This window comes from Pangasianodon hypophthalmus, chromosome 8 (genome assembly GCF_027358585.1).
Source record: "Pangasianodon hypophthalmus isolate fPanHyp1 chromosome 8, fPanHyp1.pri, whole genome shotgun sequence".
NCBI lineage: Eukaryota > Metazoa > Chordata > Actinopteri > Siluriformes > Pangasiidae > Pangasianodon > Pangasianodon hypophthalmus.
The window spans coordinates 7,813,497-7,839,422 of record NC_069717.1 but is presented as its reverse complement, the minus strand read 5'-3'; the positions used below and the strand labels follow the sequence as shown (position 1 = coordinate 7,839,422).

General features: G+C 39.1%; 4 protein-coding genes across 10 annotated transcripts in view; 3 read left to right on the top strand and 1 right to left on the bottom strand.

The window, feature by feature from the left end:
• The window catches only part of celsr3 (cadherin, EGF LAG seven-pass G-type receptor 3), a 62,838-nt gene extending 59,270 nt beyond the window's left edge, over positions 1-3,568 (top strand). For both annotated transcript variants that reach the window (XM_053235997.1, XM_053235996.1), the window contains 2 exons: positions 775-1,630; positions 1,760-3,568. In XM_053235997.1, the coding sequence (XP_053091972.1) occupies positions 775-1,630; positions 1,760-1,787 (884 nt within the window). In that variant the 3' untranslated portion in view covers positions 1,788-3,568. The remainder of the gene's footprint in view (positions 1-774; positions 1,631-1,759) is intronic.
• LOC113528372 (fibrinogen silencer-binding protein) lies at positions 3,560-8,881 on the bottom strand. The gene is made up of 5 exons (XM_026916892.3): positions 8,751-8,881; positions 6,168-6,778; positions 5,466-5,571; positions 5,284-5,333; positions 3,560-4,962 (listed from the first exon to the last, which is right to left on the bottom strand). The coding sequence occupies exons 2-5, from the start codon at positions 6,480-6,482 to the stop codon at positions 4,414-4,416; spliced, it is 1,020 nt and encodes a 339-aa protein (XP_026772693.2). The 5' UTR covers positions 6,483-6,778; positions 8,751-8,881; the 3' UTR covers positions 3,560-4,413.
• A 3-nt stretch (positions 8,882-8,884) lies between these two features.
• Positions 8,885-16,497, top strand: wdr6 (WD repeat domain 6). 5 transcript variants are annotated; one of them, XM_053236000.1, is made up of 8 exons: positions 8,885-9,358; positions 9,841-9,963; positions 10,136-10,237; positions 10,448-13,190; positions 14,036-14,113; positions 14,261-14,377; positions 14,469-14,632; positions 15,822-16,497. In XM_053236000.1, the coding sequence occupies exons 3-8, from the start codon at positions 10,141-10,143 to the stop codon at positions 16,352-16,354; spliced, it is 3,732 nt and encodes a 1,243-aa protein (XP_053091975.1). In that variant the 5' UTR covers positions 8,885-9,358; positions 9,841-9,963; positions 10,136-10,140; the 3' UTR covers positions 16,355-16,497. The 5 variants fall into 5 exon arrangements, with proteins under 5 accessions (XP_053091975.1, XP_053091974.1, XP_053091973.1 ...); XM_053235999.1 differs by having other exon boundaries at positions 9,841-10,014; XM_053235998.1 differs by lacking the exon at positions 9,841-9,963.
• Positions 16,498-16,599: 102 nt separating this feature from the next.
• On the top strand, positions 16,600-22,454 carry LOC113534873 (protein enabled homolog). Of its 2 annotated transcripts, XM_026927854.3 has the most exons (4): positions 16,600-17,650; positions 17,858-18,015; positions 18,273-18,321; positions 19,130-22,454. In XM_026927854.3, exons 2-4 carry the CDS (start codon positions 17,881-17,883, stop codon positions 19,582-19,584), a joined length of 639 nt encoding a protein of 212 aa, XP_026783655.3. In that variant the 5' UTR covers positions 16,600-17,650; positions 17,858-17,880; the 3' UTR covers positions 19,585-22,454. The 2 variants fall into 2 exon arrangements, with proteins under 2 accessions (XP_026783655.3, XP_053091977.1); XM_053236002.1 differs by having other exon boundaries at positions 16,600-18,015.
• Positions 22,455-25,926: the final 3,472 nt, after the last annotated feature.

Here is a 25,926-nt window from a genome sequence, read left to right as displayed (position 1 = left end):
AAACTCTTCCATGCAAAATGCTGGTACTCTTCAAAACTGCTAGCAACAGTGGCTAAGCAGTGATTAGGTGACCAACACGAGGTGGGTCAATTTACACTTTCAATAAAGTAACATGTAACTTGTTCATTTGTACTATTTTGGAAGATGCACAACTATGCAATTTTTGGCTCACTGTTACTACATTTAGGAAAAGTTAGACAAAAAGAGACTCTGCTGATTAACCATGGGAGCTTAATCATGAGTGAAACCAGAGATCTGCTTATCATAAAGAGTGAGATTAGAAGAAGTTGCCCAAAGACTATCATGACAGGGTTGGGAGGTCAGGATAGAGGAGATAGAGAAAAAGTCCAGGTGTTGGCTAGAAGGCTGGCGTGGAGCACCTATGTATCTACACTATATGGCCAAAAGTTTTTGGACACCTGACCATCCGGTGGAGGACAACAGGACTCCTTATTAATACCCATGGTTTTGGAATGGGATGTTCGACAAGTACCTATGGGTGTGTTGGTCATTTATCATATAGTGTACATTAGTGCAAGGTTTGCTGGAGGGAGCAGATGATGTTCACGTCTTTCTAATTAGCAAAGAAACTGGAAAGCACATTGTTCCCCTTTGTGCAACCTCAGAATCATTTTGTTTGAGCTGTGGTGTGATGTGATTTTTTTTTTTTCTTTTCATTTAGACCTTTCTACATAGGTAACATACAAATGCGTAATCAAATGAATAATCAAATTCAGCTCACTGACATTCTTTATCTGCCTCCCCTTTCTCCAGGTATCTTAAAGAACCGTCTTGGTTGTCCTCCAGCACTGCAGGGTTTGTCTTCAGTGGGTCGTGTGCCCAGCGAGCTCTCGTGGTATCGCACGTCCACGCTGGGCCACCGGGGTGTTCCAGCCGCCTCTTACGGCCGCATGTGCTCGGGCACGGGCTCTCTGTCCCAGCCAGCCTCACGCTACTCCTCCCGCGAGCACTTGGACTCGCTCGCACGGCGTCAACGGTCTCGCGACAACCTTGACCTCCTGCCGCGTCGCCGTGAGCTCGGTTCCAGAGAACATCTAGGCCCCGTCCACAGCATCCATGCCTCAAGAGAGGATCTTGGGGCAGGAATAGTTGGTGTAGGGGGCCTAACAGGAATGGAAGGAGGTTCTTTAGGAGGTATGAGAGTGCCACTGAGCACACTAATGAGGCAGCAGGCATCCAGAGAGCACCTCAGCTGTTCCCGGGAGCAGCTAGATTCGAATGGGGGTGTAGGAACGGTGCCACAACCATGCCGCGAGTGGCTCCGAACTCTGCCCCCACGTCAGCTCTCACACCCAGAGTCTCACTCTACATCCTCTCCCCCTCCACCAATCACAGAGGAACCTCAAGAAGCCCTGCACTCACGGCATGGCAGATTAGACTCCGCCCCTCTATGTAGGTACCCCACACCTGCAACGGCCCCCGGAGCTCCGCCCAGTCGCCAACCTTCTAATGAGCACCTGGACATTCTTTCCTCTATCCTAGCCTCGTTCAATTCCACGGTACTGACTCCGCCTCCTAACCCCGCCTCTGCAGCTGCTGGTCCTTCCCCATCCCCACCGCCTCACTCTGCAACCTCACAAAGCATCTCTGAAGTGTCCCCAGACTCAGAGTAAGTCCCCTTTCCTCTTTTTGTTGTGTTTCAGTAGTTTCATATGTCCATTGGTATTATTTTGTACTTTGTCCTTATCTTTTTTGTTTAACTCCGTACTCCTTTCTATATTTCGTCTCCCTCATTTAGAGCCCACAGAAGTGATGGACAGTCCTGATGACATCTCATCAGTCCCATGATGCATGTCTGCTCATGGGCACAGTAGGACAGCAGAAAGAAAGTTTAGGTGCATTCTGGGATACTGGAGGACCTGAGAGCGTGACTGATTAAGAGACAGTGGGGTCGAATCTTCAATCTGATGGTTTACAGTCATATTTTATAACAGCCTCCCAAGGCCAAGGGGAGTTACAGGGTGAGCAGGAAGAAGAAAATGAGGTGATTCCCACCATCAGTGAAGGACAAATACTGAGAGGGCCGGTCAGAGAAGGAAAAAAATATGTATATAACCTTTTTATACAGTTTTGTATTTTTTTTTCATTCAAGATGAAAGATCTGTTGTTTTTACAGATTGTGTCTGGCATTTGGGGTCAATGAGTGAGTGAATATGAGGTCTCAATGAAGAGGAATCTTAAACCATTCCCACACCCATCATGAACCATTCCCAAACTTTTTTTTTTTCAGAACAGTTCTCATATACGTGTCTTTGTTACCTAAATATATTGGGATCAGAGGCTTGGATTGGTTCACTGAGGGAGTCAACAATCCTGATGTGTGATTTAGTGCGAAATGCCAGCAGTAGCGATTGTAAAAGTATTTTAAACCAAGAGATGTGATTTGACCAATATGATTGTGAATTAAGGAGATGTTTTAAGGCAGCTGGTTTGATCGGAAGATGAAGGTAAAAATGAACATGAAATACAAGCGAAAAACATGAAAAACAAGTTGTAAAACTATGCCTGTCCTTTTGGGCATCCTGTATGCCTGCCTGCTTGAATTTCAATTCAGAACAGTAATGCTAAATAAATTTCAGTACTTCAATTCAGACCAAACAAGTATTAGTTAGAATTTGTTCAAAGCTTTTACTTCATCCGTAAATTTTGCTGATCATTTTAAGCAGGCATACAGCATTGTACTCAGCTCTCCATGTTGCATTTGTCCAATCTAGTTGCTTTCTGGAAATATAAGAAAATATTACTAACAGTTTTTTTTAAAAATCAGAGTTACTGGTATTCATATGTGCTTGTACAGATGCTGTCAGAATGTGTACCTTTCAGTTTTCTTGAAACTGGTGAATCGAGTCTAAATCGGCTGTAGCTGCCTCCACTAAATGGACCATAAGGAGTCCTTACACAGGCATTTGTCAGTGTCATTCAAGCAGTAAAGAGTGCAAGGGCCTCACTGGACACAACAAAACAGAACCGAATACGCTCTGTGGCGAGAGAGCAGTGAGTCTTATACGAGCAGCATACGTCACTAAAAAGAAAAAATGCATCAGTGTCGTCTCCTGAGTTATCCTATAGTATATTGTCAAATAGTTCTGCCAAATAAGAGAACCAAGATCATTCCTTTTATACCTCATACCTAGCAAAAATTGCTCCAATTAATTTTTTTTTACTTATGGCATTTTTATATTTTATTTATTATAATGTATCTTTTTATCTTGTACAGACATGTTGTTTATTTATTGTTAATATTTATTTATTAAGGTTAATTTAACAGTCATATCATTACTCTCAGATTGTTTTTATGATTGTGTGTGTGTGTGTGTGTGTGTGTGTGAGTGTGAGTGTGAGTGAGAGAGAAAGAGAGAGAGATTTTTTTGTTTGTTTTTTTGGAAAGCTGATCAAGTGAGAGCGGAATTTACTTGTTAAAATGTACAACGTGTGGCATTTTGGTACATAGTATTGTTTGATATGAGCTCCTACCAATGCATCATTGCATTCTGGGTAAGAAGAAAGTGAAAAAAAAGAAACAGGAGCAAATTGGAGGGGTTGTTTCACCTGATAATGTGTTTATTATGGGATGTCTGTTATCCCGTTTACATGGTGGAGGGTTCCAGTGGGGAAAACAGCTGCCGAGGCTTGTTGGTTACCACAGAAACCGTACAAGAGATATGTTGGACATTAAAAAAATTATTGCTAGCAGTGTTTGAGTCTTGTATTTTTTTTCTTTACCTGAAAGTATTTCAAAATGGTATTGGTTGATGAAGTTTGTTGACAACTTCCTGTTGCCAGGAGTCCACAGACAAACAGACCCTGAGAATGAATAATTATACTGATTTACACCCAGAGTTACGACATTAAAACACGAAAACACATTCCTCTCAACTTCCTGCCTTCTCAATGAACACTGTAAAAGCAAAATTGTCACTGTTACATCTAACAGTTCGCAGTTTGTGCAACATCATTTTTTTAAAGATAATACTACAATATATAATCGAACACAATTTCAGTCTATCATCAGTCATCAGCCCTTAAAGGTCTCACATCGACTAACCACAACATCTTAAAACACTGAAATAAAAAAAACCTGAGAAGTCTCATAACCTTTGAGTTCCACCATATTTTGTTGCACCCAGAGCTACTTTAAATGGAAGATCTACTGACAGAAATGAGGAGGCTTTAGAGTTAAAACAGGTCGAGTAGCACTGATTCACAAAACTGACACGGATACTGACACAAATGACATAATCTGACACGTACTGGACCTATAATACATGATTACTAAAAATAAAATCTGTTTTTGTATCAAGATTAAAAAAACTCAATATATATCAATAAAAAAAAAACACACAAATACACATAAACGACTCTACAAAAGACACTTTTGTAGAAAATCAGTGCTCATATTTGGGGGTGCTCTCCACCCTCATCGCTGTCGCTGCTGGAAAGCTGAACCTCAACCCCCAGTTTGTGCAGTTTGGCCTGGTAGTAGCGCTTCTTGGCCCGCGCCGCCTTCTCCTTCTGCCGGGCAGCTCTCCTCTTCTCCTCCCACACACACTGCTGCAGCAGAAGCAGGCTCATGGTCTGCTGGTGCTCGAGCTCAAGTGCCTCCTGTCTGCGAGCCTCCCACCCAGAGTCCAGCCCCTGAGAGTCCCGAAACAAAAACGAGTTCTCCATTGGTGCCGAGGGGGCCACCTGAGGTACTGCTGATACTCTGCGTGGGGGGTCAGTGCTCGCAGCTCTCGACCCTGAACCTGAGCCAGCTCTGGATTGGCTGGGGTATAAGACAGAAGAGCGTTGCTGGGTGCCCCTCGAAGTGCTGGAATGAGAGAAGAAGATATGGGAGGGGGGAGAGGATGCAGAGCCAGGAGGTGTTCCAGAGTTCTGCGGGGGTTCAGCAGGCGAGACTAAGCCGAGGTCAATGGCTACAAGCTCTTTACTGTCAACTTCCTGTAAAAAACAAAGAGAAAGGAAACTTCTGAGAAAATTAAAGAGTTAAACATTTAACATAACTGTAACATTTACTTACTCCCCAGTTACTGATTTTAGTCTTACATTATAAGTAATTTTTTTCAGTAAACAGTTTTTTTCCCCCTACAGGGAAACATCAAAATTCTTGTCTGTGGTAATCACATAAGATATAGGCTATATGCTATATGTAGAGATTTGTTTTAAGAAACACTAATCTCTTTGGCACATCATTAGCTCAGATTTTTGCAACACTAGAGAATGTTTCATATAAATTAATAAGGCAAGTTTACAACACATTACATTGTTTTGGTCAGGATCCTCCTGCTCATTCCCATTGGAACCCCCAGTCACTGAGAGGTGAGGAGAGAGCAAGAGAACACACAAAATAAATTTACATTCCCTCGCTTCAACATCAAGACTATACTGCAGGAAAGACAGTATGTGCTGTTTGTAGCAGTAAGGTGAGGGGTGTGTGTGTTTACCTGCTCCAGGTGAGCTGTTTGTGACCAAGGCACAGCTGCCATCTCCATCCATGTCCTCAATGTTGGAGATCAGGTTTGGCACCAGAGCCATCACCTCTCGCTGCACCTGCAGGGACAAGGGGAATATCAGTACTACAGCTCCCAGGATTCCACACTAACTACTCAGAACACAGGTTAATTTACGCAGCTTTCGTATGTGTGAGTCCCAATAGATTTTGGTATAGAGTTTCCAACATACTACTTAACTTTTCATCATGGCAAAGAAAAGGTCATTTTCAGTCATTAAGGATATTTATTTTAACAGAAGTATATTTTGTCCCATTATAAAAACACTGTTCTGAAAACAGTGTGCCATGTTTTTAATTTGACTGTGACATTAATAAATCTCAGGGTTAGGGAGGGGGCTGAGTGACAGCAACATAAACTACAGAGAGAAAAGAATTGCAGATAATTTAAAAAAATGTCTTTTCCAATTAGTACTGAATTGTAATTATCCTGTGAGTTTGATTGCTAGCAACTTCCAGGTATAAAGAAGCTGACAAACTTTACTGTGGTAGTAAACATCATGTGCAAGTTCACAATAATAGTTCTGTTCTGGGAGGTAATAATATTACTAATACTACATAATTCTGGCTGTCTATAATATAGTATGATACTAGCTGTCATTTGTTTGAGAAAGCTATGCAGTATTGGCTCAGTAACCTGAGTGAGGGCAGTGAGAGGCATGCCGGCTGCCTGCTGTTCCTGACGTCTCTGCAACGCCACGCGACACTCCACCTTCAGCCGCTTCCACAGGGTTTTGAGAGAGCCAACGCTGCTGGGCGGTCGGTTTGGGAAGGCCTCGTTGAAGGCCTGCGCCAGCTCGGCCCACACAGCATTGCGGTACACAGTGGTGTTGGTGTCCTTGCGGAAGTCCTGCACAGCGTCCACCACGCTGTGGATCTTCCGGAGCAGGTAGAGCTTCTGCTCCAGGGTGAAGTTGGGCATTCGGTATGTCATGGTGGTGAGCATTTTCATTTGTGTACGTGTGGGTGGGTGTGTGCAGAGAAAGGTGTTGTTAAAATGCGGACAAGTAAGGCTGTTGGTCAGTCACCTCATTAATAGAGTGTAAAAAGTACAGAGTGTGCTTGAACTGCTTTAGAGTCTCAGTGTGTTATTTATTGTCCAGGTATAACAGTGTTTCTGCCATGCTGTTACATAGTGTCACAGTTTTTACAGTATTCATTACAGCATTGTGGTCAGTCATGAAGTATTTGTCTGAGGCTTTTTGATCTGCAAAAACCCAGTGATGAACTTGCAGTAGGTGCAGGCATCTGTGAAAGGAAAGATTAAGAAATATTGCTCAGCATGAAATATCCTACCTCATGTGTAGGATACATTTTCACAAATATAGACAGTTTTGCCCTCTTCTGCATCACTAAACTGCATTAACCTGTTCTCAAAAGAGCACAAAGTGTACTAGACAGGAACAATCAAAAAACTAATTCCATATATCCATACTAAACAGAATTTCAACACAATTCAACATTATTTAGTATGGTAGTATATGGTTTTGTAGAGCAAAATGTAACCTGCACAACACATTTTCCCTTTTATCAGTGGCGTCCTGTTTTAACACATAAGACACTCATCAATCAACAATCCTTTAAATCAACACCTGTTTAGGCACGTAAAAGTAGTATAACATTATTTTATTACATTAGTGCATTATTGCTTGTTTGCTTAACCAGGGACACTGTGGTTGTGTTTTAGACATGCTCTTTACATAAAAATAACAACGTTTGCAGAGGTTCAAATGGAGTTTTTGTATTAAATACTAATGGTGTAATGTTTTAAACCTGAAAAAATATTCTATGAATTAAACATTAATTATTTAGAAAGACTTTACCATTATTTTGAATCAGTAATGCTTTTTACTGTTTTACTTCTTTAATCCATTTGTACTCTTTGTATTAAATATTGTGTAATATTTTAAGCCTGCTTATTAATGAACAAACAAATAAATAAATAAACATATATATATATATATATATATATATATATATATATATATATATATATATATATATATATATATATATATATATTAACTCCATTTTACTTCTTTGGTCTACATACGAAATATTGTGTAATATTTTAAACCTACATGTACATTTGTATATACAATATGTATGTAAGTGTTTGAGTGAGTAAATAAATAAATAAATGTATTGAATAATGTTTTTTTTTTTTTTTTTACCCTGTTTACTGCTTTGATCTGACTGTATTCTTTGGATTAAATATTACATAAGATTTTAAGACTCAATGTTTGCAAGCAAATAAACAAACACATAGGACGTATTTTCATTAATAATGCCTTTTATCCTGTTTTATAGCTTCATATGCTTTGCCTTGTGTAATAATAATATTTTAGATTGAATGTTGTTGAATAAATGAATGAATACATAAATAAACAATTAATTGTATCCTGTTTACTGCCTTGATTTCTTTGTATTAAATATTCTGTCATATTTAAAATCTTAATGTTAATTAAAAAACAAACAACCAAACAAATAAATAGGTGTTTTCATGAATAATTCTTTTTACCCTGTTTTATTACTTAGATGCATTATACATGGGGTCCAGATACAATGATATTTCCGTAACTTTTTTCTAATATACATGATATTACGGTAAAAGTAAAAAAAAAAAAAACATCCTCTTTGCATGCAATCAAAACACTGAAATCCCCGGAATGTGTTTTAATAATTTATGGAAGGAATTAATCCTTTAGGCCCGGGGGGTTTAGTTACAACACAATACACACGTTGTATTTTTATTATAATGCATTTATAAACATATTGCACATGAGTCAGTTAGAATAAAAGCGCCATGTTATGAGCCGTGTAGTAATTTCGGGGTGATTTTTATTCGGGATAATTGTGTAAAAATCCCTGAGGCTGGGACTAGGCTTAATCCTTCTCTGTGTCCAGAGCAGCAGCTCGTTTTTTAGTATCGGTCCAATATTTATTTGTACATAAATACAGATTATTATACATTTTTCTTTTAATTCTTTAGTTTTTATCCTTCGCATCTTCTTTATCGTTTGCTCGGACAGCTAGCGCGTTAGCCTCTCAGCCATTAGCCATTAGCCACCTAGCTAAACCTTTGCAGCGTATTAAATCAGCGGGGGAAGCGGTTCGAGACTAGGATTAAGGCTAACTACATTTTTTTTAACGCATACAGGTAAACCTGCATGTCTCTTCGGTGTAGTGTGTCCTCCATTAGCCAATACTATAAACTCACCTGTACAGCTGGATTATTTTATTTCCATAACAAATAAATACTTTGTCCGCCGCCCTTTATGTTTGAGCAGTCCGTATGAAAATTAAACAACACAGCGTCACACTTTACGCTCCTTACGTAAACAACCAGCGGAAGATGCGCACGCGGTCGCGTCAATCCTCCGATCTACAAACCATAAGTGGTAGCAATTTCCCGGAAGTAAATATTTGAGGATCGCGTATTCTACGCGGCGCTGTTATTCAGACACAGACGCACGAAACAGATAAAAGTGTTTCCATATGATAATTTATACCTGCATTATTTACGCAAAGTACGTAACGTTTGCGTATATGCGCATTCTGTAGGTGTGGAACGCTGCTGTTGTTTATTTAAGGGCTTAGTGAACGTTCAGGTGATTTTTTGTGAATTTCAGAGGCGGGTTAGAGGCAGTGTAGTAATCTAGGCTGGGGTTGGTTAGTGCTGAAGCCGCCAAAGCGGAAGGAAACAGGACCCATGCGTGCAGCAAACACGCTGGAGATCATCGGCTTTAACTGTGTAGTTATGCGCCTTCATTTTATTGATTACCAAAGCTTATGAGCATCGAGGTCTCTGAAGACAAAAATTGTCATGTAAGCACATTTCCGTAAACTTTCTGTAAGTAAATCAAGTGTGTTGTTTGTTTTCATAATACTTTCAGATGTACACGGTGTTCCTTCTGCAACCTACTGAACAAAGGTATGAATGTTTACACAGCACAGAAGAGCAGTAACCTCGGGTTTTATACCACTGTGCTGTTGAATCCTCTAATCTGAGTGGTCAGAAGTTTTTGATTATTATCCTGTAACAACAGCTTTGAGAATAGTACCGGCTGCGAGTCAGGTCACGTGTTTATGTTGATGTAATACGCTCCATCTAATGAGTTATCGTTTCCATAGCAACAACTCACATTCACCAGGACTTGTATAATAGATGCTCAACATATACTGAGCCTAATAATAAACAGATTTAAAAGTGTTTTTATTCCACCAAGAAGATAATGTATGGAGACATTTGTTTAACGTTTATGGAAGGAGTCTCCAGTATCAGCGCTTTGTAACAGGTTTTTCCGTAGGTTTGCTGCCACTGGACACCGCCATCAGGACACAGGACTTTCACATGCTGCATTGTCTGATTAACTTCAAGAGATTAAAAAAATGAGGCTTGTGAGGGAAGGACTGTTTATAGCTGCTACAATGTAAATGATAGCAGAACTACCGTGTTTCACAGACATTCCACAACATAAAATGTAACTACAAATGGTTAAAAAGCATTATGTGTCATTCATTAATATATAAAAAATTGTATTCCTATATCAGCATGCCCTGTGATGTTTTATTCCTTACGTATCTTTTTATTGGTTACAATAGATGAGATGGCAGCATCAGACAGTTTGACTGTCCTGCAGAGCTCTGCGCTTGTGGCCCCTGTCACTGCTCTGGAGTTTCTTGGAGATGACTGCTTGTTGGCAGGTGAGTTACATGCTGGTGCAGACTGGGTGTGAAACATACATACAGTGGCTATTTTACAGCACAGTTATGTAAGCATTACAATATGGGACATTAGTATTAAGTATTGAAAATCATCTACTGAACAAATTATCCATAAATACCAACATACAATACAGCACTCCTCGGAACACTTCTTCCTGTTTTTCTTAATACAGTATATCTTGTTGCCAGGTGAGGGACCCATTCTCTCCATCTTCTGTCTCCAAGCTTCACCTACGCAATGTGCTTCACTTAGTGTTCTGCATAACTATCGTATCCATGGAATACGGCCCAAGCTGCAAAATAACAATGGTCATGTCACTGTTCCTGAACTGGTGGAACTAGTCATTTTTGGCGGGAAAGCAGTGCGTCTTATTAACGTCAGGCCTTGTGGCCTTAGTTTGGAGGTGGCTGGCCCTCTGTTGGAGCTCCAGGATTGGGTGCTGGATATTTCTTGGCTAAGAGGAGAGACTGAATCATTACTAGGTATATGTCTGGCTCACAACTCTGTGTTGCTTTTAAAGCCACAGTCTGGAAACATTGTGTCCCTCTGCTCGTGTGTAGAGGTGTGCCTTCTCTACTCTGCACTTCTGATTGGTCCAAGTTGGGAAACATCAGTGCTGGTAGGGGGGACTGTCTTCAACCAGCTGGTCCTGTGGAGACCTGGAGGGACCAAAGCAGACAGTCAGTCCCAAGTAGAGAGACGCCTGCTGGGGCACAGTGGTGTGATTTTCAGCCTGTGCTACCTCCAGAGCTCCAGATGGTTGGCTTCTGCCTCAGACGATCGTAGCGTTCGTGTGTGGAACGTTGGTGTACTGGGCGCAGATGGAGGGTGTGGAGTAGAATCACCCACATGCCTGCGAGTTCTCTATGGGCACCAGGCTCGTGTATTCTGTGTCAGACTCTTACCTGGCTGGGTGTTCAGTGCTGGGGAGGACGGTACCTGCCTACTGTGGGATTGGGAAGGGAATGGTAGAGTTGGTCGAACATTAAAAGGTCATAGATCTGGTGGCATCAGAGCACTAGCTGTGAGTAAAGGAGGTGGATGGGTGGCTACAGGAGGGGCTGATGGAGGAATACAGGCATGGAGAGTTTTGGAGGGAACCAGACAGGTAAAGCAAAGCAATGAGGGTGATAGCCAGATAGATTTGGGCTTCAGTGGGCGAGGTTGTCCTAAGGTTGTGCGTTCAGTAGGAGGCCATGATGCTGTGCTTGTTTGCACTGATCGAGGAGAAGTGTTTTTGCATCAGGATAAATCATGGCAGACAGTTTGGAATAGTGGTCCAGAATTTCAGTCCTACTGTGTGATGGAAGTAACACATGTCCAATACCAGAGTGCCTCTTTGTGCGTGTGCGCGGTAGGTAATCTTAATGGAGGGGTTCAGGTGTTTGCACTACACCATCCGAATTCAGGTATATTACTGCAAGCAGGCCAGGGGAAGGTTCACGCTTTGCAATGGGTGGAAGGGGATCATTTGTGTCTGTTGGCTTCTGGTGCTGAAGGACTGGTATATAGATGGACAATAGAGGTGGAGGAGGATGAAACAGGCCTAGGTTTAAGATCAGAGGAGCTAAAGTCTTTCCTGTTGCCTCTTTGCGCGAATAGATGGCTCACTGCGGCAGTCAGGCTGCCACAAGGAAAGGGATCACTGTGGGTGTGTGGAGACCGCCGTGGTTCACTGCTGCTCTACAGAGAGAGGGAATTAAGTGGAGAGAGTGAAGTAGCTAGACAGAATAGAGAAGGAGGGAGTGAGGAAGAGCAAGGAGTTTTGAGGGATGAGAACAAATGGACTGAGAGTGCTACGAGTGACACTGCTACTCCCATTTCCCCTGTCAACACTCTGTTTGGTGTCCATGGAAAGCAAGGTGTGACAAGTGTATGCGAGCATCAGGGTTTGCTTTATAGCACCGGTCGGGACGGGTGTGTGCGGGTTCTGACAGTATACAGCAACACACTAAAGGTGCGGCGTGTTCATCGTGCCAGCAAAGGAATGGAGTGGCTAGAAAAGGTCCTCTTCCTGGGTTCTGATATATCTGACATGTATGAGGTCAACAAGAGAAGCAAACAGGAAGACAGTGAGGAAGAAGAGAGGAGTATAACAGAAGGAGTGCTAGAGAATTTAGGGGTTGGCAGAAAAGAGAGAGATGGATTGAAGGAAGAACCAGAATTGAAGAAATCCATGGGAAACAAATTGGACGATGGTGGGAGTGAAAGTGTTGCCGAGGCCCATTTTGTAATGGTTGGCTTCCACTCTATCCAGTTTGTTTTGTGGGATCCTTTGAGACGAGAGACACTTTTCTCAGCGGCATGTGGAGGAGGACACAGGTCCTGGGCTTACATTTCTCCTTCTCACACTCAAATGCTCCCATCCTCACACAGTCTCGGACAAGGTACACTGATCTTCATCAAGCAAGGAGCTGTCATGGCTTCTTGTTCGTTGACTTCTAAAGCAACCCATGTGAGAGGACACACCCTGAAGGAAGGACTTCATGGCCGAGGCCTGAGTTGCATTTGCCACCTTGGTAGTGTATCCAGAGGCAGAGCATCATCTGAGGAGTGGGAGGTGCTAGTTACAGGTGGGGAGGACACCACAGTGACGGTGCTTGCGGTTGAACCTGGACATGGCATGGTGAAAGTGCTCACTGTTTTAGCTGACCACATCTCAAACGTTCGGACACTGACTGCGGTCCAAAGAGAACCGAGACAAGAAGGAAATGGTGACATGAGGACAAATACATCTTCTTCGTTCTCAACATTGCTCTTTTCTGCTGGTGGGCGGGCTCAGCTGCAGTGCTACCGGCTCCTGATTGGATGGAATGAGCAGGTGAACTGGCCTGTTTGTCAGGTGACTCAGGTTGCTGGTCACAGATTGGATGAGCAATGGGAGAGAAGACGGAATCGCCACAAGACTGTAAAAATGGACCCTGAGACAAGGTGTGTATGCGTTCATCATAGATATACGTTGGGACTTTATTAGAACAGTATATAACACATGTAACAAATATATTATTTGTGACTTTGTCTGTAGCATAGAATGCCCTGAAGTCTGTCTCTGAGATGCTTAACTTTGTATTTCTGGCTAAAATCAGAGATCTGATTTTAAGTATACCTAGTCATCAAAGTAAAACAAACCATTTTAATGTAAGCAAAAATTATAAATGTAAACATGTTTCTGATATAACAGCAGTGCTTTACTTTCAGACAAGAAAAATTGAATGCAGAAAGTGTTATTAAAATGGCTACAGAATCTACCTCGCCACCATTTTAGACTGTAAGAGTTGTAAGGTAATAGTGTTGCATGGCAGAGCTACAGGAGCTCCCAGAAACCACACTTAAACTCACAGATCACCAGTTGTGTATTAGTAATGGTTGATCAAGGCAATAAACATGCATTAAGCTATATTGTACCATAAAGGCCAACTTTGGCGCCTGGTGATTTTGGGGGGTTTTGTCTCAGGCTACCAAAGTATGAATAGTAAAACAAGGGTAAGCTTGTATTTTTAGTATGTTTTGGATATTAATGTACACAAAATGTAACATAATGTACACAAATGTAACATTCATTGCTAATAAAAAGAGATTATTTTCTGACTTTTGGCTTTTAGGAATTCTACAGTCGATTTGCCCGTTGAAATGAACATATTGGTTTGTTGTATTGTCTGAAAGTAACCATTGGGGGGCATGTTAGCATCACCAGAAGAATAATGACCCTTTGGCTCATTATTCCTGGTGTTTACTTGCAGTGATTCTGTTAACAGCACTATTGTATTGATTTTCAGGTACATGTCAATGGCTGTGGTGCATGAAAGCATAGAGGAGATTCTCCTGACACTTGCCTGCAGCGATGGAGCAGTAAGGTGTGTGTGTGTGTGTAAAATGAATAAAATGGTGAGATAATGGTGGCAATGTATCACAAGGCACTGCCAGATTTCATTGTTGCAGTTGAGAGTGTCACTAAAAATAACAGACATTAATCATTCTCTGTCTCTGTCTGTCTCTCTCAGGCTTTTCACTGTGAGAGAGGACAGCAGGAAGGTTGAGCTGCTCTGGGAGAATTTTTACCATCAGCGGTGTGTGCTCAGTGTTGCCTCTTATAGCCTTGAAGACCCACAGGGCAAGCAGTGAGTAAACACCAAAAAATTACATTACTAGTGTTCTTTTTTTTCTTTCATTATGACTTTCTCTTTTCTCTCTCACTCCCACCCACCCCAGGCATGTGTTGTTGTTTAGCGGGGCTACAGATGGTGCTATAGCTCTGTGGGATCTGACTACAGTGTTGGACAGTAAATCCAAGGACAGCTGTCACGGTGAGTCAGCAGGCTGTGAGAACTGGATCCTCACGTATAAGCTACATGCAGTAGGACAGCTGGTCCAGGGTCAGATATTTACACACTTACTTGCATAAATTTACATTTAGTCAAAAACTGACCTTAGATAATCAGCGCACATGAAATTTTATGCACACAGACCCAGGGAAGTGGGATTGCAGGGGTGAAAGTTAGCTAAATACAGTATAGTACTGTGAAAAAGTCTTAGTCACTTATTTTTTTATTACAAACTTTGTTATAGATTTTTATTTTATGACTTCTATATTAAAGATAGAAAGCAGCATATTACATAAGAGATCACTTTTCAGACAGAAAAGACCTGTGGCTGCTTCTGCAAGATGCTCAGTAAAACGTACCAGCTAATTTCCTTATGAAACTGCACAAATTGTACCTGAGACTACTATTTATTTATTTATTTATTTTCAAAGCAAAGGGTCGTCACACCAAATATTGACTTCGTTTCATTTATTACTGTTTACTGCTCTTTATAGTTTTTATTTAATGTAGAAACATTTAATTTCATTATTTTTGAAGGCATCTTTGCTCTACAGCATTTCTTTGCATGTGCCTAAGACTTTTGCACAGTACTGTATATATTAAAGGGGTGTGTGTGTGTTGTGTGACAACATGGTGTAAGCAGCTTACATGAGCATGGGTGCCTTGACATAATACTAGCACGTTGTTAAAGTAGAGATGAAGAAAATTTTGTGTGGCCGTCATAAGATTGTTACTAGTGGTAATGTGCCTTGTTGTGACAATTATGTTAGCCTTTAAAGCCGCCCTTAATGCCGGAAGAATATATAAACAAGTTTCATGGCAGTACACCCAACTGGCAACATACCTGTGCTGTTATTTATATTGCTAAAATATAATCGTTGATATGGTGAAGTTTGTGTAAACATGTGTAAGTAACACTTATGTAACGTGTAAGTATTTAACATTTATGATAAGAATCTGCACAGGCAGCAAAATCTACAGTCAGCAAATCTTCTGCCATGGGAGAGTCTTCAAGGCAGAGGACTTTGCACTTTTTTTTTTTTTTTTTTGGCAACTTTATTTTTGGTTTTATTGATTTTGGATTTATTGATTTTCCTAAGCCAGTACTCTGAGTCATTTCTACTGACCATGTGACTGTTACGTTTTTCAGTCAGTAATTTGTCAGTGAACATGAATGGTTAATTTGCTTCTTGACATTATGTTGCATGTTCATGTGTATACGTCTTTTATGTGTCTTTAGGTCCATCTGCTCCTTGCTTCTCTCTCCCTGTTCATCAAAGTGGAGTAAACACCCTTGTTATATCTAAAGAAGCGGAAAAAATGGACAAAGACATTATCACTGTGGCTAGTGGTGGAGATGACGGACAGCTGTCAGTAATGAAGATTCGAGTACAACCCCATCAAGAGGTCGTGTTTCCAGAGCTGCTCGCTCATTGGACAGTAACATTAGCACACTCTGCCCCACTAACTGCCCTGAGTGCTCTTAATTGCGCAACACTGGTGTCCGCGTCTCCAGACCAGCGTGTGTGCGTGTGGCACGTGTGTTGTGACGGACTTCGGCACCAAGCGACAGTGTTCTCACACACTGCAGATGCTGCGGGACTGTGGGCGTGGCACAAGAAAGGGTCAGAATTACAGAGTGGAGACTACGTGGTGGTTTGTGGGCAGGGCTTGCAACTCTTGAAGTTAACGGAGGGAAAAGACCCAGAGAGAACAAGAAAAGAAGAGGAACGACAGAAAGTGATATTTGCAAACCGTTTTGTCAGAGTATAAGCTGTTACAATAATTATTTAATTTTTTAATTAAAAAATAAAAATAGTTAATTACTTGATTCAGAGGACTGACCAAAGCAAGTACAAACAGAATTTTACTGTACCTTTTTTAACATTCAAAATAAAAGACATCTTAAGTTATGATTAACCTGTTTTGTACATGGTATTTGGCCTGGGGTTTCAGTTGCTTTTTTTTTTTTTTTTTTTTTTTTATTGTGTCAGAATGCTTTAGAGAGGCCTGTACAGTAGGTCAGTCAATGAATGTGCATACAGGCACACAGGAAAATAATCAATGACAGGGTCATATGATGGAGCCCAAAGTGAAGAAGAGTTACTGTAACCTGAAGACTTTCTCGTGTCGGGAAACTTCTGACTGTTACTAAACATTGACACTGGATACTCTGTCCAAAAATGCTAAATAAATGTCTCTTTGTGAGTTGTTAGTAGAGAAACAATAACTTATGAGATTTAGTGCATTAATATAAACCTTGTAACTGGAACTACTGACAGAGCTGATGTTATAGAAAATTAATCAACTTCTTTTGAGAGCTCAGAGCTGAGCGTTCAGCAGTGCTCTAGTGTAAAACAGTTTAACTCATTACAACCGCCTGAGGTAAAAAAAAAAAAAAAAATTAATTAAAAAAAAAATTTCATGATTTTACCACTTGCAATAAATGTAGTTAAATGTAGTTAAATGAATAGCTTCACTACTTGTATCAGATACAGGCACATGCAGACTCAGAGTTATCCCATTATTCAATTAATATGATTGAATCATATTCACAATTTAATCGTGTTGATTAAATTATTGCCATAATCTTTTTTTTTTCCTTTTTTGCAGGTATGACATTACCGTGCACACGTAAATGCACTCTGTGATTGCATACAGGCCTATGGGGCAGTTGACTGTGTGTATGTGCGTGTGTGTGAGTCAGTGAAACAGGGGTCAGTATCAGGGGGCTTGGTTGCAATGGTGAGCATAAATATTTTACTCTCTTCTCAGATTTCTCTTTGTTCATGAAGTTACCAGCTGCCATGCACTCTAACGAACATGTGAAATAAAATAGGAGGGCAAAGAATTCAGTGCTTTAGAGTAGTCAGGTACACAGACACTGTTAGTTTACCACATTAACAAGCATGCACAGGGAGAAAATGTGCTCTGCTGCATTTTAAGTAGCAGTGGAGGACTACCAAAAACTCATTAATGGCAAAAGGATGAGCATGGGGAAGCATAAAGACAGCTGAGACGAAATTATCAACCATCTGAAACTACAGAGTGAAGAAAAGCTGACGAAAGGTATTACAAAACTTATTTTTGAGGTTGTGTTTTAAAAATGCACTTTAGCCCATCCGTAGAATTTTCTTTTTACTATGGTTTTACTTTTTCCTGTATACTCACTAAGTAGTCTATAATAGTCTATAAATACTCACTATAGTATATAATTAATTCATAGTTCTCCTAATAGTCTTATAGTCTTACTAAGTGCAATGTCCTGTGTGTCAGTATTTTGTGAGCGTGAGCTCATTATGGAAGGAAGGATGTCACATTTCAGCAGAGCCTCAAAAGACAAATGTGATGGAAAAGAAAGAAATGAAAGACTAGCACAGAGACAAAAGAGAAAAGGAGCTAAAAATATCAGTACTGCCAGATCTTCAAGCGAGGTAATAATTCATACTCGAACATGGAGCCACACATTTATTCACACATTTCCATTTCTGTACAAAAAAGACTCACTTTTGTAATATATACTGTATTTACACACACATATGCAGTATATTTTTAGCTCTTACCCACATGTACTGTATACTGTATTAACATACAGTATACAGTAGATCCACACTTAAAGCCATGCACACACACACACTTATCCATGCATACACATTAACAGCTGTAAGAACAGTGTGTTCTCACCCCACAGGCTGGTGAGAGGCTTCCTCTTATTGGCTCTGTAGAGATCAGGGCAACAGGTATGCTTCTTTTTAATCATTTGTCATAATTTCTGAACGGTATTCTTCTCAGTAGATAAGTTGTATTATATTACTAATAATAAGTTGAATAGGTACACGTGCATACAGTTGCATACTGTACACGTGATGGCTTTTACAGCCTATCAACACCTTGTCAGCATAATACGCTGATTCCTTTAATTGTCCATTTGATAGCCTGTTATCAGGCTTCTCAAGGGGGATGTAGTTCTCTTTCATCTTTCTCCAACCTGTTAACACACAAACACTCGAGCTTAACAATTGATCACACAGACAAATGCATGTGGTCAAAGCAATTTATATTACTGCACACATGCATGGAAGATAAGAGCGCGGACTGGCAAAAAGGCACACTGAAATACAGAGCAGTTTAATGACTGCTAAATGATGTGCACTGATAAGCATTTATATGACTGTTCTTGAAAGCATTATATAAGATATAATGTTACGTAAGGAATAAAACGTGACAGTGCATGCTGTTATAGGAAAATGTTATCGAGGGTGTTGAATAATTTTATATAACAGCAGCTCTGACAGTAGTTTCAGCTCAAGGGAGATCACAGACTTTATATTATTATGTTCGTTTATTGTTTCTATAGTAATAGCTCAGGAAATTGTATGGTGAACACTTTCTTTATCATTGTCTGAATAAGTCTCCAGTGTCAGCGCTTTATAACAGCCAGAGGCAAAGTGTTCAGTGTTCCCTGTTTTGCAGACTATGGCATGTTTGCCCGAGTGTGTACTTCATCCATTCTAATATATCGTTATTCTATTTTAATCTGTGCTTCAGAGAAATCAGCCATCACCTCTCTGGCTGGGAAAAGAAAGCGTGCTCAGCCTCCCATCTCTACTGCCCTCCAGAACAGTTTCATGGGACCCTGGGAAGGTTCCTCCAACTCTGAGTCTTCTTTTACCAGCATTCCCCCTCCTCCTCCTCTCCCTTCTCCTCCTTCTCCTCGACCTCCTCCACCGCTCACATCGTCTGAGATTTTTCCAAATCCACCGCAGGCAATCAGAGACACTAACCCCGGTAGTCAACAAAGTTTTCTCGTGAAGCGACGACTCCTCCATTTGAGAGGACCCCCCAGACCCCCTCGCTTACCTCCATTACGCCAAGTTACCAATCTCAGTTTTTCACGGAGTTTCACGTTCTCTTTTTTCGAGCTGCCATGGCATCAGTCAGTGCAAAATCGAGCAGATCGACTCAAAGAGCTTGTTGTGTTGCTGAGGAAAATACAGTACTGACTGAACTGCATCTCTTTATCCCTTCATTATTACTACTATAAAAATGGTCATAGTTGATACAGTTATTATCATTATTATTTGTTATTAGTCTAGCTGACCAGTCACTTTAGTTAAATGTGTTTAATTGAATGAGTTTTTAAGCTCAGAAATTTAAAAACAAGTGTCAAATTGAATCTAACAGCAATTTTAAGAGGCACAGTCTTGTTGATAAATACATCATGCTTCTATTTGTAATGCAGCGTAGCTTGTTTGGATTTTATGGATTGAAAGTTCAGGAATAAAAAGCCTTCAATAAATAAAATGATGGTGCATGTTTGGTTATATGAATAGTTTAGATTGTGTTCATAAAATATGTCTGTGATGCTCATTAGGGGTTCTGTAGCTGTAAGTCTGAGAACCCGTGCTTGAACATAACCATTAGATTTGGGATATTAGCAGTGAAATGACTCCAATCTTGAAGTTAATAAGATGTTTTGAATTAAGCTGAATCATTTTATAATCATTTTAGATTAGTAGATAAAGCCACTAATATTGGTGTTTTCATTGGTTATTTTACTTGATAAGATATTATTTTAATGACGTGCTTTGACTAAAGCTATGATTATGAGCTAGTAAACTATTGACGTATCCTCATATGTCTTGGTAGACCACTCCAAAATCACAAAGGTCAACCTGCTATCAATATTACCTGGATGACTAGGATATTTTTCTTATATTGCCTTCAGTAATGAGATTCACTGTGTGTAATAATTAACCCTTGTGTTGTGTTTAAGTCACGCTTACATCTTTGGTGTTCTTGGTCAAAACTGACCAGGCCCCTTGAAACGGTTTATAAAGCATTTTTAAAATATTCATTATCACCTATTGTTGCATTACATATTTATTTTAAATAACCCCATTTCTAGTCATTATCACAACATTTACATTCCTTTGTGGAATTTATGGTGAACAAGCCTAACTTAGATTTAATTATACTACTCATTTATGAGCAAAATCAGCACTGTTTTATTTGGGATACTGTAGACCAGAGACCAGAGAAAAACCTTCACCTGAGTGATTATCAAAGACTGGTTGGCTAGACTGCTTTGTCAAAGATTAAACCAGATACTTGCTTTTTAAGCATTACAAATTTAATCAGGCTAAAGGTAAATGAATAGTGCCAAACAGTGGCGCTAACAACAAAACTTTACATGTTTTGAAAACTGTATGGATTCAATAACATTGGATGCAAAATGAACAGTGCCGCAGAGTAAAAAATAAAATCTGAACAAACATAAAGAAGACCTAACAAATAATAATTAGTCCCATTAATGACTTAAATACACTTGTACATCTTTACAGTATAACTTACAACAGAAATTTAATGATGTACACAGACAGTGGGGTTGAGGTTAGGGCTCTGTGCAGACCACTCGGGTTCTTCCACTCCACTCTTGGCAAGCCATGTATTCATGGCGCTCTCTTTGTGCACAGGGGCATTGCCATGCTGGAACATATTTATGGGCCTCAGTTGGAGTGAAGGGAAATTGTAATGCTATGGTATACAAAGACTTTCTATACAATTGTGTATTTCCAACTTTGTGGCAACAGTTTGGGGAAGATCCACATATGGGTGTGATGGTCAGGTGTCTACATACTTTTATCCATATAGTGTATTTTGTACATAATATTTGGCAATTAAATTGAAAAGAAAGACAATAACAGTACTTCAATGACACCGCATGATCCTTCCTATTATGCTTTGCTGTTTAAGTAAAAAGCTGCTTTTAGGTCTTAAATTTCCACTCATATTAAAATGAGATTTTAAACAGACTGTGATGAGCAATAATGAAATACAGCTTATTTTTATCTCCAGCAGGTTTTCCTGCTCTCTGAATGTCCCAGAATTTTTAAATACCCCAAATGAACTGTAGATTTGGCATGATATTTGATAAAATTTTTACTGTTATTCAGAAGAAAATATAGTGCAAAATGTATTGAATAACAAAGACTTCAGTCAGTTGTTTTTCTTCTAATTAACAAATCCAAAGCCTGAGGTTTGATCCTGAGCTCTGGTCCATGTGGAATTTTGTATGTTCTTTCTGTATGTTGTGTGTATTTCCTCCACAATTATAACTCTTTCCACACTCATTTAAACTTCACATTTATCTTAATGTTTGTAACTCAGTTCTGTATGTTTTAGGATTGGTGTTTTAATGCAGCAAGTCTACACCCTATATTTTATTTGGGCAAGTGTAATCATTTTTTTTTAAGGAGAACCTGATTGTATTTCTTTAATGGATTTTGCTGGTATCGTCACTCCATCTGACATGCTTACAGACTTCTTACAGTGTATTTGTATGCGATTTGTAATCAAAAGTTCAAGTCTTGAGCTTGAACATCACCAACAGGCAATTATACACTTAATATATGATGCCATGGAACCTCATCTGCCTTTAACTTTGTTGCTGGCCATGAGTGTTTAAGTACAACCTGCTTGTACAGATCTGTGTTCCTCAGAAGGAGGGGTGTCTTTTCACTAAAGAAAATCTAGAGACATCGACAATAGCTCCTTAAAGAGAGGAATAATCACACAGAATGAACTTATAGTGAAAGAGAACAAGGAATTGACACTCTTAATTAATTAATATCTGTGCTCCCATAGCAGCCGGCATTCTCAATGATCATAATAGTAATAAACTTTAGCAGATGGATCATTTACAGCTGTGAAATGTTTATCAGTAAAGGGGAAGGGCAGCTACCTTTTGGAAGTAGTTCAAAAACATGACCTGTGTAGGGAATATAAATATGGATAATATCATCCAGCATATTTTCATATTTTCCAAAACATGCTCTCTCTATGTCCCAGAGTTATGTTTACCAACTTTAATAACACTTTCCCCAAATAGGTAAACTGCAAACTGTGTGTTATATTGATAACTATAATAATTATTTATAATCATAATTCTATAATTCTATAATTACATGCCAGATAATTACATATATTTAAAGTTTGTCTTAAGATTTAGGTAATTATGGTGCTTGGAAGCTGTATTTGAATTAAAAAAAAAAAAAAAACAGAACCCTAAATACAAACCTCAAATATTAACAGGAGAAAGTACAGATTTAATGTAAATTAGGTCAAAGGTGAAGCACCCAGGATTTCCAGGAAAAGTAGAGTGGTCAAACAAATAAAAAGTTTTTATATTCTACTAAAATAACTAGTTTTGTACAGTTATGTTAAACATTCAATGCCCTGTGTAACTATTTAAGTAACGTCTAGCTAGTTAGGATAAGCTAACATTAGCTTGCTGACAAGGTTAGCGGTTTAACAGAAATTTAGCTATTTCAGCAGAACATAAAAACTTCATGTGAACCACATTATGGTTCATATCTTCCCTGATCATTTCAGTGAAGTTTCAAGTGCTTGTGTCCAAAATAAATGGCATAATTGCATAAAAAGGTATGCACAAAACTAAAATGAGAAATTAATTAAAATCAACTGTTAACAGTTGCAATGGGTAAATATTTGTCTTTGCAGCCTTTAGTTTTTATTGAAATTGTTGGCATTCTGTAGGTGTAACCAGACAGTTATGGACCTGTGCTCTGTTTTATTTTATTCTATGTTCAATATGCTAGAAAATAAATAAATTTGACCTGTACATTGGAACATGCACAGATAACTTGCATTCAAAGATGTTTAATTTCTCTTGTGTTATAGCTCTTATATTGTCTGCTTTGCTGAAGTTTGTATTGCTTTCTGAACTGCTTCCGAACTGGAAATTGATATGCAGAGATTAAATGAGCTGTTGTGAGCTGTTGAGCTGTTATGAGTGTGCCAGTGTGCATGCAATCTGGGCTATAATTGTGCTTGTTCAGCTCAAGAATATGTCAAATTATAGACTACAAACTAGACAAAGTTATTAGTAAATAAAAGAAATTTATCCAAACATCCATCCATCTTTCCATCCATTCATCCATCCACCTTTATGCCTAATTAAAGTAAATAATATCTAATTTCACCTTTTTATTATGTAAATACAGTAAATAACATCATGTCAGAAATCCATCACTACATACTCCTGTAATGCTCAGAGTTTCATGCATTGCACTGTGATTTCTGCTTTAACTCTCAAAAATGAAAACACACAAACACTTGCACATACCCAGGCAAATGTCCAAAACATTTAGTCTGAAAATGTTATCCATTTCATTGTTTCGCTTGTCTTTGCATGCATGTGTAAAGGACATAAATGCAGCAACTAGGCAGAGAGTTGCTGTCTCGGCACTGTGTTACTGCAGCAAATGGCATGGCGTCATCTTTATAGATTTGGCTTCAATTAAAATAAAAAATTTGAATTACCACACACACACACACACACACACACACACGCGTATGCATGTACACGCAGCATTTAGATTTAGGTGATTTATAAAACGTTCTTTACCATGTATGTGCAGCATTGTGCTTTTTTATTTTAATGAGAATTTATTGGTATAAAATATATGTGGAAGAACTCAAGTGGCCTGCACAGAGCCCTGACATCAACCCCACTGAACACCTTTAGGATGAAATTGAATGCTAACTGCTCACCAGGCCTCTTTATCAGACATCAGTGCCTGAAATCACTAATAACTAATTGCGGCTGAATGGGCAAATCTCCACAGCCACACTCCAAAATCTAGTGGAAAGCCTTCCCAGAAAGCAAAAGGGGACTAAATCTGGACTAGGATGTTCAAAAAGCAAAAAGTGTGATGGTCAGGTGTCCACAAACTTTTGCCCATATAGTGTATGTGGGATTTGTGTGCTTGTGTAAATAGACTCTTCTCCAAGCTCCTGGTTTAGTCCCGGAATGTTTGACAAACTCCTGCTTTGTCTATTTAACATTTACATCAGCATGAAAAGAAAACAATCCAGAACACATGTTGTTTTTACTTTATTTATTTATTTATTTATTTAATTTCCAATACTATTCTACAGCTTAAAGATTACTATGCAGGAACTTAGTAGGATCAAATGAGTAGTTCTTCATTAGCACTTATCTTACTTCTATTAACTATTTAAAACTAGTTAGTTAAATAGTATGTTAGTAGGAGTTCATTATTACTTAAGCAGTAATTACATTTTTCCTGCAGAACTACTAGCTAACTATGGTTCTTTTATAATAACTACTGATTAATTACTGATCACATTGACATTAATTCCCAGTAGCTAAGTCTTACCTTTGCCCTGGAGATCTACTCCCTAATATACCTTAACCTATTCCAATACCTCAGTATCTAAAATGTAAATGTCCATATGAGTTATTATAGGTCTCCTCAAAGGAGCACAGAGGAGCGCTGTTGTTTTATTTGGCCAGCCAAGGTCTAAAGAACAAAATAATCAGCAACTACAAAAGTACAAATTAGTAATGCAGCAATGGATAGCATTACTCTGTAGGTGCTGTAGGTGTTGTAAATAATTTACTTTGTGTTTTTAAGTTACAAAACATAAATGTCTAATTAGTAATGAATTACCATGGGTAATACTGTTCCAGATCATCATTAACTACTGAAGAACACCACAGAAAAAACTCCAGTCATTTCACTTTATTGTTTAAACTCATATCCATATAGCTCAAATACATGCAAAAAGGATTCTTAAGTGATTCATACAACCTGGAGCTGTTATAGTGGTACAAAGCAGGGCTGTCAAATTAACAAAAACTTACATTCAATTGACTTAAAACAATGAAATAAAATACTAATAATAATAAGCTAAACCGGTATTAACACTGGCAGACATTTTCATCATATTACATGAGACATGAAGAGTGAAAAAAGTCACCTTTTTTAAACAAAGAAAATCATGAGAAAGCAACATCATAATGTTATCTTTTGTGCTTTACATTCATTTCTCTTGATGTATGGTTTTCTCATGTTTCTCATTTCTTAGCCTACTCAAATCTGTGTAAAACCCCACAATCTTTAACATGTTATTATTTTTATTTATTTATTTATTTTTTTTTTTTACACAGAGTCTATTTTACCCTTCGGGATCCCTTCTTGCTACTACCTCCATAGTGCACTATTTGGCCACTATAATGTTATTTGAGGTTCAACTACAGAAAAAGAGCGACTCTAATAAGTGCCTGATCAAAATTCTTAACAATGTTAAGAACACTGAACAGTCTGAAACAGCCATTGTGGGTATAGGTTTTCATTCCAATCAAGCAGGAGCCACACCCGATTCCACCTTTTTAATCAGTTGACCTTGGCTTTCAATAGACTTGGGTGTGGCTTCTGCTTTGTTGGAATGAAAACCTGCACTCACACCAGCCCTTTCCAGATAAGACTGGACACCCCTGGTCTGAAACCACTACT

What these genes read in the sequence shown, in the direction of transcription:
- LOC113528372 (XM_026916892.3), bottom strand. Translation starts at nt 6,482, where the DNA reads ATGAAAATGCTCACCACCATGACATACCGAATGCCCAACTTCACCCTG. An exon ending in CTCTCACTGCCCTCACTCAG is followed by an intron (nt 5,572 to 6,167) that starts GTTACTGAGCCA and finishes TTGTCCCTGCAG; the next exon opens with GTGCAGCGAGAGGTGATGGC. An exon ending in AGGATCCTGACCAAAACAAT is followed by an intron (nt 4,963 to 5,283) that starts GTAATGTGTTGT and finishes TGTTTTTTACAG; the next exon opens with GAAGTTGACAGTAAAGAGCT.
- LOC113534873 (XM_053236002.1), top strand. Translation starts at nt 17,842, where the DNA reads ATGTCCTGTGTGTCAGTATTTTGTGAGCGTGAGCTCATTATGGAAGGA. An exon ending in CTGCCAGATCTTCAAGCGAG is followed by an intron (nt 18,016 to 18,272) that starts GTAATAATTCAT and finishes CTCACCCCACAG; the next exon opens with GCTGGTGAGAGGCTTCCTCT. An exon ending in TGTAGAGATCAGGGCAACAG is followed by an intron (nt 18,322 to 19,129) that starts GTATGCTTCTTT and finishes TCTGTGCTTCAG; the next exon opens with AGAAATCAGCCATCACCTCT.
- wdr6 (XM_053235998.1), top strand. Translation starts at nt 10,141, where the DNA reads ATGGCAGCATCAGACAGTTTGACTGTCCTGCAGAGCTCTGCGCTTGTG. An exon ending in GAAGACCCACAGGGCAAGCA is followed by an intron (nt 14,378 to 14,468) that starts GTGAGTAAACAC and finishes CACCCACCCCAG; the next exon opens with GCATGTGTTGTTGTTTAGCG. An exon ending in AGTAGGACAGCTGGTCCAGG is followed by an intron (nt 14,633 to 15,821) that starts GTCAGATATTTA and finishes ATGTGTCTTTAG; the next exon opens with GTCCATCTGCTCCTTGCTTC.